This window comes from Chroicocephalus ridibundus, chromosome 4 (assembly GCF_963924245.1).
Source record: "Chroicocephalus ridibundus chromosome 4, bChrRid1.1, whole genome shotgun sequence".
In the NCBI taxonomy this organism is placed as follows: Eukaryota; Metazoa; Chordata; class Aves; order Charadriiformes; family Laridae; genus Chroicocephalus; species Chroicocephalus ridibundus.
Genome location: NC_086287.1, coordinates 56,084,637 through 56,097,220, shown reverse-complemented (window position 1 = coordinate 56,097,220; position 12,584 = coordinate 56,084,637). Strand labels below are relative to the sequence as shown.

General features: G+C 43.8%; 1 protein-coding gene across 9 annotated transcripts in view; it reads right to left on the bottom strand.

The window, feature by feature from the left end:
• Nucleotides 1-1,118: 1,118 nt before the first annotated feature.
• The window catches only part of TUNAR (TCL1 upstream neural differentiation-associated RNA), a 171,444-nt gene continuing 159,978 nt past the window's right edge, over nt 1,119-12,584 (bottom strand). For all 9 annotated transcript variants that reach the window (XM_063332752.1, XM_063332745.1, XM_063332751.1 and 6 more), the window contains one exon: nt 1,119-7,397. In XM_063332752.1, coding sequence (XP_063188822.1) covers nt 7,212-7,358 — 147 coding nt within the window. In that variant the 5' untranslated portion in view covers nt 7,359-7,397 and the 3' untranslated portion in view covers nt 1,119-7,211. The remainder of the gene's footprint in view (nt 7,398-12,584) is intronic.

The following is a 12,584-nucleotide window of genomic DNA, read 5'->3' as shown; positions in this document are numbered from 1 at the left end:
GGAGATCAGTATGTACTAGAAAGAGGCTTATAAAACTTAAAAAGCAAGAAAGGATGCAAAAGCCATTTGCTCGTGTTCGCAGAGCTCAGTGGAACTGTACGCAAATATTATTATACAATCAAATAGAAACATGATAAAGCCGCTAATGAGTTAGCATGTTGCTGGCTAATGGTGAATCATATAAAGGAAAATGTAAAACATTCAGCACTGAGATTTTTTCGAAGCAATTTAGAGAAATGCCTAGTTTCTGAGGGAAGTTGTAGACTGAATATTCCTCCGTTGTCTTGATTCTTTGATTGGTTATATTAGACCAGCTTTAGTACCATTCTCATCAATCATAGAGTCTCAAGCAGACCAACTGAAAATAAGGCCAATGAGGCAAAGAGAAATAGCTCGTTGTACAGGAAATGTAGTATTTTTCCCTGTCTGATTAGGTGCATTGTTGCTATAGCTGAATTGCCAGCTAATTGTCAGCTAATGCCCCAAACCTGTACATACATATTCATACGCATATTGACTGTAAAGATACTTACCCCCTTAGTCTGAGTTAGGTACGTGCACCGTCTTAGCAGGGCGAGCATCTAAATTATGGCTTGGTGCGTACTGTGCAATGGCAGCAGGGGTGTAAGAATGGGAGTTGTGCGCTCTCACTTTTGAGTTTGAATCTGCTAAAAATGTATGTGTCTGACATCGCCTTCTTTTAGCTAATGCAAACATTTCATACGCTTCTCTCTCTCTGCTGACATTTGTTTGAAAATGCACAGCCCCGAATGCTGAATCTCTGTCCCACAGAATTCCTTCAGGCTCCAGAAATAATGGTATCAAATTATTATAAAAATACTGCTAACAATGTGCACTGGATGCAAAGAAAAACATTGCCTATTTTTTCCTGCCCACGATAACAAACTAATAAAACATTGACGATGTCATCTTCGTTCTTTCCTTATGGATTCAATACCAATATTTTTGCATTAGCCACCGTTATTACAGAAAGCAGAATAGTAGCTGCAAAACTAAAATTGAATTGACTGGTAAGGGAAAAAAAGGCAGCACATTAAAATTTGAAAACATATATAGTAAATTTTAATCCATATCTTAAATTGACAAAGCCAGAATAATTTATAAACTTTTTCCCATTAAATTTGCGGGAGCTAAAGGTGAAAAAATCACTCCCCTGCCACACATACATTTTATTACATTTACCCACCATCAATATCAGCCCACCATAATACCGCTGCTCCTCAAGAAGGTAAGGAAGGACGTGCGGTGGGAAGCAGCCAACCTCCCCTGCACAAGCTCTGGCTCAGGGTGGCTCCCATCCGGTGTCCCTCGCTAACGTTAGCGCTTTGCTGCCAGAGACTGCCAATGACCAAGGGTCTTCTTATGGTGAGACCTTCATGGTCTCAAGGCCATATTAAGGTATCAGTGCCTTTAATCTATTCCTGAAGACCTTTTATGAAGACCTCTCAGCATCATAAAACGAGTTTGCCTGGGTCTAACTGGTGACTGAGCCTGCGGAGAACCCAGAGACAACGTCATAAACTTGCATTTCCCAGGCTGTGTAGGATGACGGGAGGGAAAAGTGTCTCCATCAGCACTCCAGGTGAGTAACCTGGTTGTTGTCAGCAAGAAATGGGTGCTTGTGCTGCTGTCTCTTGCAGGACAGACTTTGGTCCCTATTCTCACAGATTAGGGAAGCCCAAAGCTGTTTTCCTCACCCACGTGGAAGCAAACTCTTCTGCTGCCAAGAAGAGGGCCAGGAGTGCGCATAGATCATCCTAAACTGAGTTTGTACTGGTCGCAGAAGAAGGGATCCCAGTGCTGTGAACCGTCTATGGTTCACAAGGACCACCTATGAACAAGACAGGGTGTTCCTCCACTCTACAGAGCTCGACTTGGGACCTAGGTTTCAGTATGAAACTCTGCTGTAGGGGCCAGTTACAGCCCAAAACCACCCCCCTCGCAGTCATGGATACTCTGCCAGTGAGGGACTACCCACGCAGGACTGTGTGCCACGCTCAGGGGACTTCAGGGCATATTTCAGGACGAAAGTTGTATCATTGGAAACAACTGGGTGCTTTCAACCCTACAAATTGCCATTCCCCATCTGAGTCCCCAGGTGAAATGCCGATAAGCAAAGCTAATGCTTAAGACAAGGAGGGTCTTACTGGATACCAGATGGTTCATATGTAGATAAATGCGTACGGGTGCACGTGGGATTTCAGCCTGGCACGGAGGTTTCCACGCTGAACAGGTTTCGTTTCTCTTGGATCAGTGGTGGGGAAGGAAAGCTACGCTGGGTTTATAAGACCCTTTGGGAAGAGCCTCCAAAATGCACAGCCAGGCACGGAAGCAGTGCAGGTTCTGCAGGGTGTCTGCAGGGTGTCTGCAGGGTATCTGCTGGAAATGAAGGCGAACAGGATTATTTTTTGTTGTTGACTGCATAATGTACTATTCCTTACATTTTTAGATCTTTATAAATCTGTGCATTCTGCTCCAAAGAAGACAAAGCCTCTCAGTAAGCAAGAGGTGCTTACATATATGTGCAGGGTGTTCCTGGGCTGCCAAAAAGTACTCTTGGGAAGCAGCCAGAGTCACTCAGAGGCCTGCTCGGTGTTTTCTTTGGAAGGTTGCTGCTGGAAATTGCTGCTGAAACGTTTTCAATGAGGTTCTTTCTTTCAGCTAGACATATTTCTTCCAGAAACTTTCCAAGGAACAACAATATTTTTTCTCCAAAATACCGGCTAGCCAGAAACAAAGTACTCCGGCCAAACCTCAAACTATTTAATGAGTAAATTCTGCAGTGCTGCCTCCCTGGAGTTTTAAGTCAAGTTACTTTTTATCCCTGTTCCCCTCTCTGGGCCAAGTCCTCTGCCACAATGCATTCTGAAATGTCAATTCTCACTCAGAAGCGATGAGACTCCCGATGTGGGTGAGACCTTGGGGCATTTGGGGTGAGCTCCAGGACACAGATTAAATGGAAATATAAGACACTTTTACTTAAGAAATCTTTCGTAATGAAGTTTTATCAAAGTGTAACTGAAGCCTTTTTTGTATTTGGATGTCTACTGAATCAAAATTTTACCTCTGGGCCAGGGGAGGGATGTGTCGGGGAATTCAACCAGCAAATTATCCCCTAGATTATCAGACAATAACATGAGGATGATTACTGACTGTCCTTATAATAAATAAGGATAATAATAAATAATGAAACTGCCCCACAGTAGACCTTTGCAGCAGCTCCCAGAGGCTCCCAGGCCGGGGACGTGAAAACTGTGCGGAGGTGCGATGAGCCCCACACCGCTGCAGGGGTGCAAGCAGAAGGAGCAAAAGGTACATAATTGAAAAGGCCGCCCCGTCAGCCAGCGCAGCAGAAGACATGTTCCTGTATGAAGACGCGATTCTGGAGAGAATGAATTTTCAGTGGCAGTTGTCGGAACCGGCGATGAGAGCGGGAGCCCGTCTTTCTTCTTTTTCCTCACTTTGTTGTGCGTGTAATGTGATTTAAATAGTTTTATCTTCTTCTTTCTTGAAAGTCTTCTGTACCCACCAGACAACTCACCAGACACTAGTGGGGAGAATGTCACCTTCCTGTCACCTCAGGAAAATATTTCTCATTCCTGTAACACAAACCATCAAGCTACAGAGGATAATTTAAAAATGCAAAGCTATTCTTAGTTGACAGAAGCAAAAGGTGATGTTTTTGTATCTTATTAAGATATTGGATATTAATTTCCTTCTACGCAAATGCAAACGTGAAAGTTCCTGTCGCTAATGGAGTAATATTTTATCTAAAAAAAATTTACTTTGGAAACTATTTGCGTTACCTACAAGTCAAGCCAAAAATGAGACTATCAGCTTTTTTCCTTGCCAAAACAGATTTACCATTCAGCGCCTGTAATGAGATGTTTTATTCAACTATTTATACTGCAGTTACTGACTACAAGGTATCCATGATATGTATGTTACCTAGTCGAATATTTCTTATAGGCACATGCTGAAAACTGCTCACATAAAAAAGCAGGAGGGGAGTTTGGCTCCAGCTGGCGTCCAGCTGAAAGCAGGCCTGCCTGCGGCTGCCTGGGAAGGCAGGCTTTCAAATCCTTGTATAAAACATTTCACTTCATTCTTGAAAACATACTTTTCCTATATCAGTGTTCATGAATACCAAATAAAAGGCAGAGAAATTGCCCTCGAAGGCAACTCTTCATTTTTATTTAAATGAATACTTAATGAATCTACTTAAGAAGTACTTGCCCCAGGATATTTCTAGAACTATCCGTGAATAGAAACCCATAAAATTAAAATATTAAGTCCTAAACTTTTTATGGAACGGGATGAACCTTTCTTCCTCTTCCAGGGTGCGATAAAAGCCCCGTGGCAGAGCGTAGAGCACGCGGCTGCTGAGGGCGCAGGGCCGGAGTGCCCACTCTGCCTACGCTGAGACTACAGCAGGCCCACTCCTGGAAACTCATCCCCTCAGGGGTCTTCTCTTGGGAAAGGCAGAGTAAAGACAGAGTCCGTCCGCTTTTTGATCCACCCGTTCAGCTTAGGCATGTTTGGGCTATTTGCAGATGCAGGCCCATGTCGGAAGGAGCGCAACCATGATGAGCAGCAGAAGTTGCTACTTTACTTTAGGGCCGTGGGGGTGTAATATGTTGTTTTACAATGCAGAGCTTTAATTGGTAATATTAATAAAAGTACTCCGCGAAATTTCATTCATTAAGCATCTTCGTGCCCACAAGAAGATGACGGGTATTATCATTTGCTGCAGAGAGAGGCAAAGAAGTACCAGGCATGAGAGCTCATCTCTTGTCTCGGACACATCCCTCCCCAGGCTTCCCCTCTGGAAGATGGGTACGAGCCTCAGGCAGATCCCGTCAGTGTTTGCCGGCAGAGGAGGAGGAGGAGAGGATGAAGAGAAGCTGCTGCAGAGAGGATCCTGTCAGCGCGAGGGGCAGGCTGGAGTTAGGGGGGTGCCCGGAGCGTGTGCAGGTGCCCTGGGACACGAGCGATGCCATTGCCACGTGCTGTGATCAGCAGGAGTTTAACCAGAAGAAAAAAATGCAGAGTGGAGGCAAATATATTTTACCTTTTTTGGGTTTTTTTCCGTTCAGGATGATCAAAAAGCAGAGTTTGGTAATTCCGTAGAATTACCAAGAATTACCAATAAATTAAAAACCAAGACCAGCCTTGCGCAGCTCCTCTGAACTGCACCACGAATGTTTCTCACGCCCCCCCACCCTGAGACCTTCAGCCCTACCAGCACCCTCCGAACACAAACGTTTCCTCAACCACCCCGGCTCAGCACCCTCTTTCTGCGCCGTTCTCTGCTCATTCAAATCTCTGCTCGTTTTCTCACCTCTGTCATGTTTTCATTAACATGAGATTATTTTTGCTATTTTTTCCCTCAGTCTCCGTATGGGATTTCATTTTAATTTATTTACCGACCTTTTCCTTCTCCTAATGGTTTTGTTATTGAATGTGAGATACCACAAGAGACTGAACACCTCTGTTTATGAGAGGTGCCCCTCAGGGTTTTCCAGGCTTGCTTTTATAGCCTGCAACGAAAATCTGTATTTTTCGGACCAGTCCTATCCCCTGGAAACCAGTGAAATGCTCATTGCTGATTCCAGAAGGACAGGACTGATCACTGAAATCAATGAGACTCCAGGATCGAACTTTTTACAGCTCCAGCTGACTTCAATAGCAATCCCCCTGGTCTATCCGAGGACGCAATCCAAACCACAAGTCAGTAAAGAATTAATTGACCTATTTTTTAAGAGGATATGTCAGAGTTAATGGGCAATGTACTTAGGCAGCTTGAGGCAAAATTGAGGTCTCATATTTTTAATGCTTCATATATTTATAGGTACTGAACTCTGAAGAAAAACGGTGATCATCATCACTGTACATTCCTGTCAAAAACACAAGTCAGAGAATTTCACTGCGCCAACCTCAGTTAAAGCACACATCAGAGAAGCATAAAGGGTTAATGATCCTCACATTTAAAATATACTCTGTATTTACAGTCTGGATTTCGCTTAAGCCCCTCACTACAGGCGCTCTATATTTCTCTTCTCAACTGCATAAACCTCTGCTCTCTTCTCTCAATATAAGCACTTAGAGAGCGTGACCAGATTTGGAAAGCCGTCAGTTCTGTGAATTTTGTAATATCTTGTGAGATGCCTCAATATTCCTTTCGTTTGCTTTTTTTTCCTTTTCTTTTTTCTTTTTTTTTTTTTAAACTATAAATAGAGCCTTCTTTCTGCAACCAGTCTCCAAAGGTCACCTTACAATGTTTTGCTACTTCCCGTATTAAGCAGCAAAGCTTTTCAGCTGACATTCCAACTTCAAGTCATGCATATGAGCACGATGTGAGCTCGCTTCAGACCACAGCGAGAGGGCTGCAAACGAGACTGCTGTATAATTGCTGAGCAAAATAACATCCATTGTCAAAAAGGGCACTTCGTCAAACAAAATTTAGCTGCATGAATACGAGTGTCTCCAAATATTTGGTTCATGCTAAAAATATAGCACATTTATTAAAAATATATATTTATAAACATTGGTATGAACAGACACAGACGTTAAGCAAATGAGAAAGGAAAAATAACCACGTAACGTATTTCTCCCAACATTTTATCAGGTTTAGGCAGACCTTGCTCAATGGAATTGTTTTTTTCATGATTGCACCATATGTTCATTCTAAATAAAAAGCTTGTCAGATTCAATGTAAGCAAAAGCAAAAACCAAGAGAAAAAAAACCATTTGACCTGACGGACGCGTGATCAGTGCTATGAAGCTATCTTCGAGTTCAATCTTTGCGGGTATACAGTATACATTTCTAGTTGTATGTAGTGTACAGTTTCTTTCTTTCTTTTTTTTTTTTTCTTTTTAAATTGTGTTAAAACAACATATCCCTGGTGGATTTCTTCAAAGCTACAATTTACATAATTGCAGTCATTTTCCCCCAAACCTAAAACCAAACGGAAAGGAAGAGGGCAGGGCAGAAGAGTTAAGCTTGTTACTGTGTGAAAAAGTCTCGTTAAATTAATTGTGCTTCAGCCTTCGCTGCCTGCAGGCAGTGCTTTTATGATGTGTTAATATAATACACAGTCAATTCTGATTAAACAACTTGTCAATAGCCAGCAATGTTTGTAGTCACTCTTAATGGCCGTTTTATCTGGTCTATTTGCATGCCTTCTACTTTACAACGTTGTGTAAATATACACAAAAATGATCACAATGAGGTTCAGAATTGTCCCAATAATTCCAAGCATTGCCAAGATGGTTTCTTCTTTGCTTTCCTTTTCTTGACTGCCTTTATCTTCTTCATTTCCACTTGTGATTACCATCTTGGTGGCCAGTTTCTTTATCCTCCCCTTCAGGATAACCTACAGTTAGGAAGAAAAACACCAAAATGGATTGTTAGTTTGAGCTTGCAAACTAAGATTAATAGTGGAACCAATTGCAGATTTTTTGCCCCATAATGTGTTATATTAAGAACTCACTTTAAAAAGATTAATATTTTTACTAGCTATTTAGTAAACGCTTAACTAAAATGGTAGTTCAGCTAGCCTGCAGATTACTTACTGTTAATTCTGTTACACTCTGCTTACGTGCCAGAAATCGTTTGTAACATATACAACTCATCTGCAATGTCGTTATAGAAATAGTTAGACATGTACCAACGAGGTGTGACTCCACTGGTGTCGGTGGGGACTTTGCCTGCATGAGGACTGCAGGAGACCATCTTGTCAAGTGGCGGAGACCCGAGATTTACAGAAGTGGGTGAGGGAAACAAAACTGGGAAGACCTCGTTTCTTTTTAATAGGAAAAATCACCAAAGACAAAGGCATTTTGTCTCCTGACGAGAAGGAAGGCAGCAGTGACTTCCTAATAAATTATTAAAAATAAAAGCAAAACCAAAATAACATCCATCTTGGCTTTTATTTTCTTCATTCTTAATGTACGATGAAAAGTTACTCGCAGTGCAGTGAGCTGAAGTGTATCGATCTGCCTGCAGGGAGAACACAACCATTTCCCAAGCAGCAGCCCCAGCCTTCGAACGGCTTAAAAAACAGATTTTTCAAATGTGGGACCAGCCCCGACTCCTGGCACTGCTGGAGCCACAAACAAAGAAGCTCCTTTGGTCTTCCAGCCAGGTGCTGAGACCTGGGTAAACATTTTGATTGTTCAAATTAGAAATGGATAAATTCTATTTATCTGTGCTTATCTAACGCTGCGAATTCTAATCTCACGGGCAAACCGGAGCGCCCCAGAAAACTGAAAAAGGTTGGCTGGTTTCCCAAAGCCAACTGATCTGCCAGCAGCTGGGTTCAGGCGATGCCCTGCTGTTGTCTCCCAAGCTGTAAACCGTATCCCATGATGTTTCTGCCGCAGGAAGCAGTGTTAGGATGTAGCAAAAAATCCTCCCCAACAGCTCCTGCCTATAGGAGAGGGTTGGTTGGAGGAGAAAGGGGGCACAGGCGCTTCCCTCATTGCTCCCTCCACTAACCCGTGGGGCAAAACCACCAGATCCCATGCAGCATGGATGTTCAGGGTGGTCTTTGCTCCTTGAGAAGAGGCCACCACCTGCACGGACAAATATCCCCGAGGGGAGGCCTGCCCTGAAGCTCCACCAAGCTCCTGGGCTGCACAGCCACGGAGCAGCAACCAGAGTCCCAAAAGGCGTGGGAGAGGTGAGGAAATTCTGCAATGGAGAGACAGAGAGGGAAAACAGAGAATCCAGACAAAACAACCTGTATTTTGTCACATCTGCAAGTTGTTCCTATGTAGGACAGCAAGTAACTGCTGCCAGCTTCCTAGAAAGGGCATCGTGGTTGAGTCCCAGCAGGTACAAGTGATTAGTGGTGAGTAAGGCAGAAGTGGGGGTCTGCGGAGGTGCCACTGGCCTTGACATTTACACTTGCATTAGCATTTACGTGTTTTGCCTACACGACACCAAGTGATTCAGAGAAAAACAAGAACGAGGGAGTCGGTAACCTGATGGTACACCCACGACAGACACAAGTCAGCGGGAGCAGGGGGCACCAGGCAGAGGCGTACTGCATCAGGCACCAGAGCATGCTCATCCAGCAGGTAACCTGCCCCAGGAGTGCAAAGCTTCAGAGGCACCTTCCCAGGGATGCTGGCTCCTGCTGTCCTCCTCCAGGTTTCCTTCCAGCCCTCAGAAACTCCCTGGTCCCCACAGTTCCTCCAGCCATGGCCACCTGCAGCTCCTCCTGCAGGACCTACCTCTTCTAGCAGCAGAAGGGCTTTGTTATATTTGCCCACAGCTGGTGTCCAGAGGAGGGCTTGGTTGCATCTGGCAGGTGCCCTCACTATCTTATTAATTGCTGCCATGCAGTCAGTGATATCTTAACAAGCAAATTGGCTCTGTGAAGTCACAGAATTCCTACCAAAGCCATTTACATTAACCGCACAACCCAAGCACATCCACTCCGTGTGGCATCGGACCACAAACCCACATCCCAAGCTATGACATGCAGCTGTTACTTCACCCACAAAGCCACGAGTCATTTGGATATCGTGTTCTTTTCCCCTTCAGTAACTGGGAAGTTTCCCCTCTGGCAAACGTTTGCATTTCACTCTTTATTTGAAAAACCAAGTGGGATCACAAATACGATCTGATAAAATCCCAGGCCTGGAACACAAGGATTTGAGGGGAGGATGAAGTCCTTGCTGGCTGGTTCCTACAAGAGCTGAGCTCTCTCGATTCAGCACTCTGGCTCCCACAGAAATAAGGTCATACCCAGGCATCCTGTGGGTCAAGCCGCCTTTCTGGCTCTGAAAAAAGCCAGAGAAGATACAACGGGTCACTTCGCATCCCATGGTTTGGGCCGACTTTCCCATTTACATCAACATAAACCCACACAAAGTTGTGCAGAGCCCCAGCTAGGGTGGATTTGCAGATGCACTGGATCCACCGACACTTAACTTGGGCATGGTGACTCTGCACCACATGCACTAGACAATCCTATTCCTAGGATTAATGGGAGCAGAGGCAGCACAGGGGCGTTTGAACCCCTCTTATTAACAGCCTCACTCTTTTCTTAATATATCCAAAGTGTGCAGCACGAAGTTAGTGTCAAACTCTTTCCTGCAGGACACTATAGATCCTAAAATTAACATAAATCTAAAAAGTAGTTAAATAATTCACAAAAGAACAAAACATATGAAAGGCTACTAGGTATAAAGATAAAGCCTCTGGCTTAGGAAATTCTTGAGTTGTGAGTTTTTTGGAAGCTAAGAAAGTATTCTGGAGAAGTACCACCATATCCTTGTCTCGTTATTAAAGCCTCTCTCAGGCACCCATTACTGGTTACTGCAAGAGAGGGAGTCCCTGGGCTCCACAATCTCTGATCTGAGGTTGTACAGTCACTTTTTTCTTCTTCGTGAGTTCTAATTATTAGCAAGGAGGGACTTAGTGGTTTCAAATCCAAACACCACCAATGCGGCTCAGACTGCCAGATTATTTTTGTCCCACTAAGTGGCCTTAACTGAGGAAGAAGGTCCTCAGTGTGACGCAGTGAAATATGCATGAAGAAGCTGGTGACCAGGGCCATGATGAATATGAATGAACAAACAAGGAGGCAACAGCAGTTGTGAGTTTATATGTGAGCTGACGCTCAGTGCTATTTGTTGGAGGTCATCTCCGTTGCTCCAGCCATGCCTATGTGCTGTATTTGGCTCACGCTATGATGAAGCCTGGGACTGCGTGAACCAAATCGTTTTTGGATGAAACTACACCCAGAGATATGCTTCATGAACTCTTCATGTGCTAGAAAAACAATAAAAGAAACTGCAGCCTGTGGGAGCAGAGGTCCAGACAAAAGCTGGTCCAAAGGTAAAACCCCAAAACACATGTAGTGTGGACACTGGCACCATTATTTTCCCTGGAGGGATTGCTCCAGCAGGTCCACACCGCTCCCTATTTTATACATCACCTTAATTATAAGAGAGAGAGTGCACAATGGGCTCGGTATTAAGAAGCATTTAACATTCAAACAGGACAAGACTAGGACCAAATACAATTATATTAGTACTTTGCCAAATATAGCACCGTTGAAATCAAGGTAAGCGTTGACTTTGAACTGTGAGGAGACCAGAATCAAAATTTCTTCTCCACATTTAAGGACTAACCTTGTGAGAAGAGGAACACTCTCCTAATGGCAGATTCAAGCCTTTAACCTTCACAGATCTCACGCTCAGAGCAGTATTTTGGCTGGCTGGGGTTTGTGGGTGGTTTTTTGCTACTGGGAAAATATTTGCTGTCAGTTTTAGTATAATTACCCTAATTAAGAAAATAGAAAAGTCTTCTGGCTTTCTGGGTACCTTTTTTCAGCCTTTCTTATTCTCTTCTGAAATTGATTTCATTTATTTGACATTGTTTCATATTTTTAAGATTCTTACGACACATTGCTCCTTTTATATTTTTCTGGTAGGACTTCATGCTTGTCAGAAATACTCCTTTTCCTTCCCCAGAACTGCTGATGGAAATGCTGAGAGAGGAGGGATGGAGAGCACTAGATTCACCAGTTCTTTAATAACTATCCTTCTTATTTAATTACTACTTCATTAGGAAAATGCTTTCCTGCTACATCGAAATTCACATGTTTCCTACTTCATTTTGTAATATTCATTAACCTAACTTCAGCCTTTTGAAAAAAAATGTGTATTGCAAAAAGCTATCCCTGAAAAGATATGTATTCCATGTATTCTGCATTGCACAAGGGAGAAAGGACAGTTAGGACACTCCTTGCACTACTGCTGACTTCTTATATATCTACGAGAAATCCACTTAGTCTCCCTCTGCCTCAGTTTCTCTTCAGTGGGATTCTTTGAAGAACTGCCCAAACTCTGCCAGAAAACGATCCGTAACAAAAGCGAGGCCCCACAAACACTTCCAAAAGAGGGAGCTGCTAACATGAAAAATTTTGAATGCAACGATGCTATAAAATACACCCACTACCATCTCCCCAGCTGACTGGGACCCGTTGCACATCACTGTCACTGCAAACAGTCCAGTGAGCTTGAGGCAAAGCATTTCTAGCAAAAGGAGATAATCCTTCCTCGTCTCTTCACACTCAGCATGAGGAGTGACTGAGCTAAAGGTGACGGCTTAGTGGCAGGGCTTTGGAAAAGGCAGCAGCAAGTGCACATTTACTGCACTATGTTTGTCACATCGAAGATACAAAGCACATCCCTCCCAAAGTACCTGCCCCGGCGTATCTGGCAGCTTTTGAACATGCTGGCACCTTGACTTGCTCTTGAAAAAGTTTTGTAATCTTAAATCATTTCTCCTCTAAGGCATTATTTATGAGGTCCCCAAAGAGGCTGCGAGTGAAGGGTGCAGCCAGCGGAAGCGCAGCTCCTGGGAAGTCAGAGGAAGGGAGGACGGCCCCGGCTTTGCTCCTCCTGATCAGCCCGTGCTGTCATGTATTATCTGGCATTTTGAAAAACAAGAATGAAACCTTCTGAAAAGCTCCCAGGGTCAGAGGCTCAGCTGGTGCAAAGCAGCGTCCCTCCCCTGAGCTCAGCTGAGCTCCCTCTGTTTA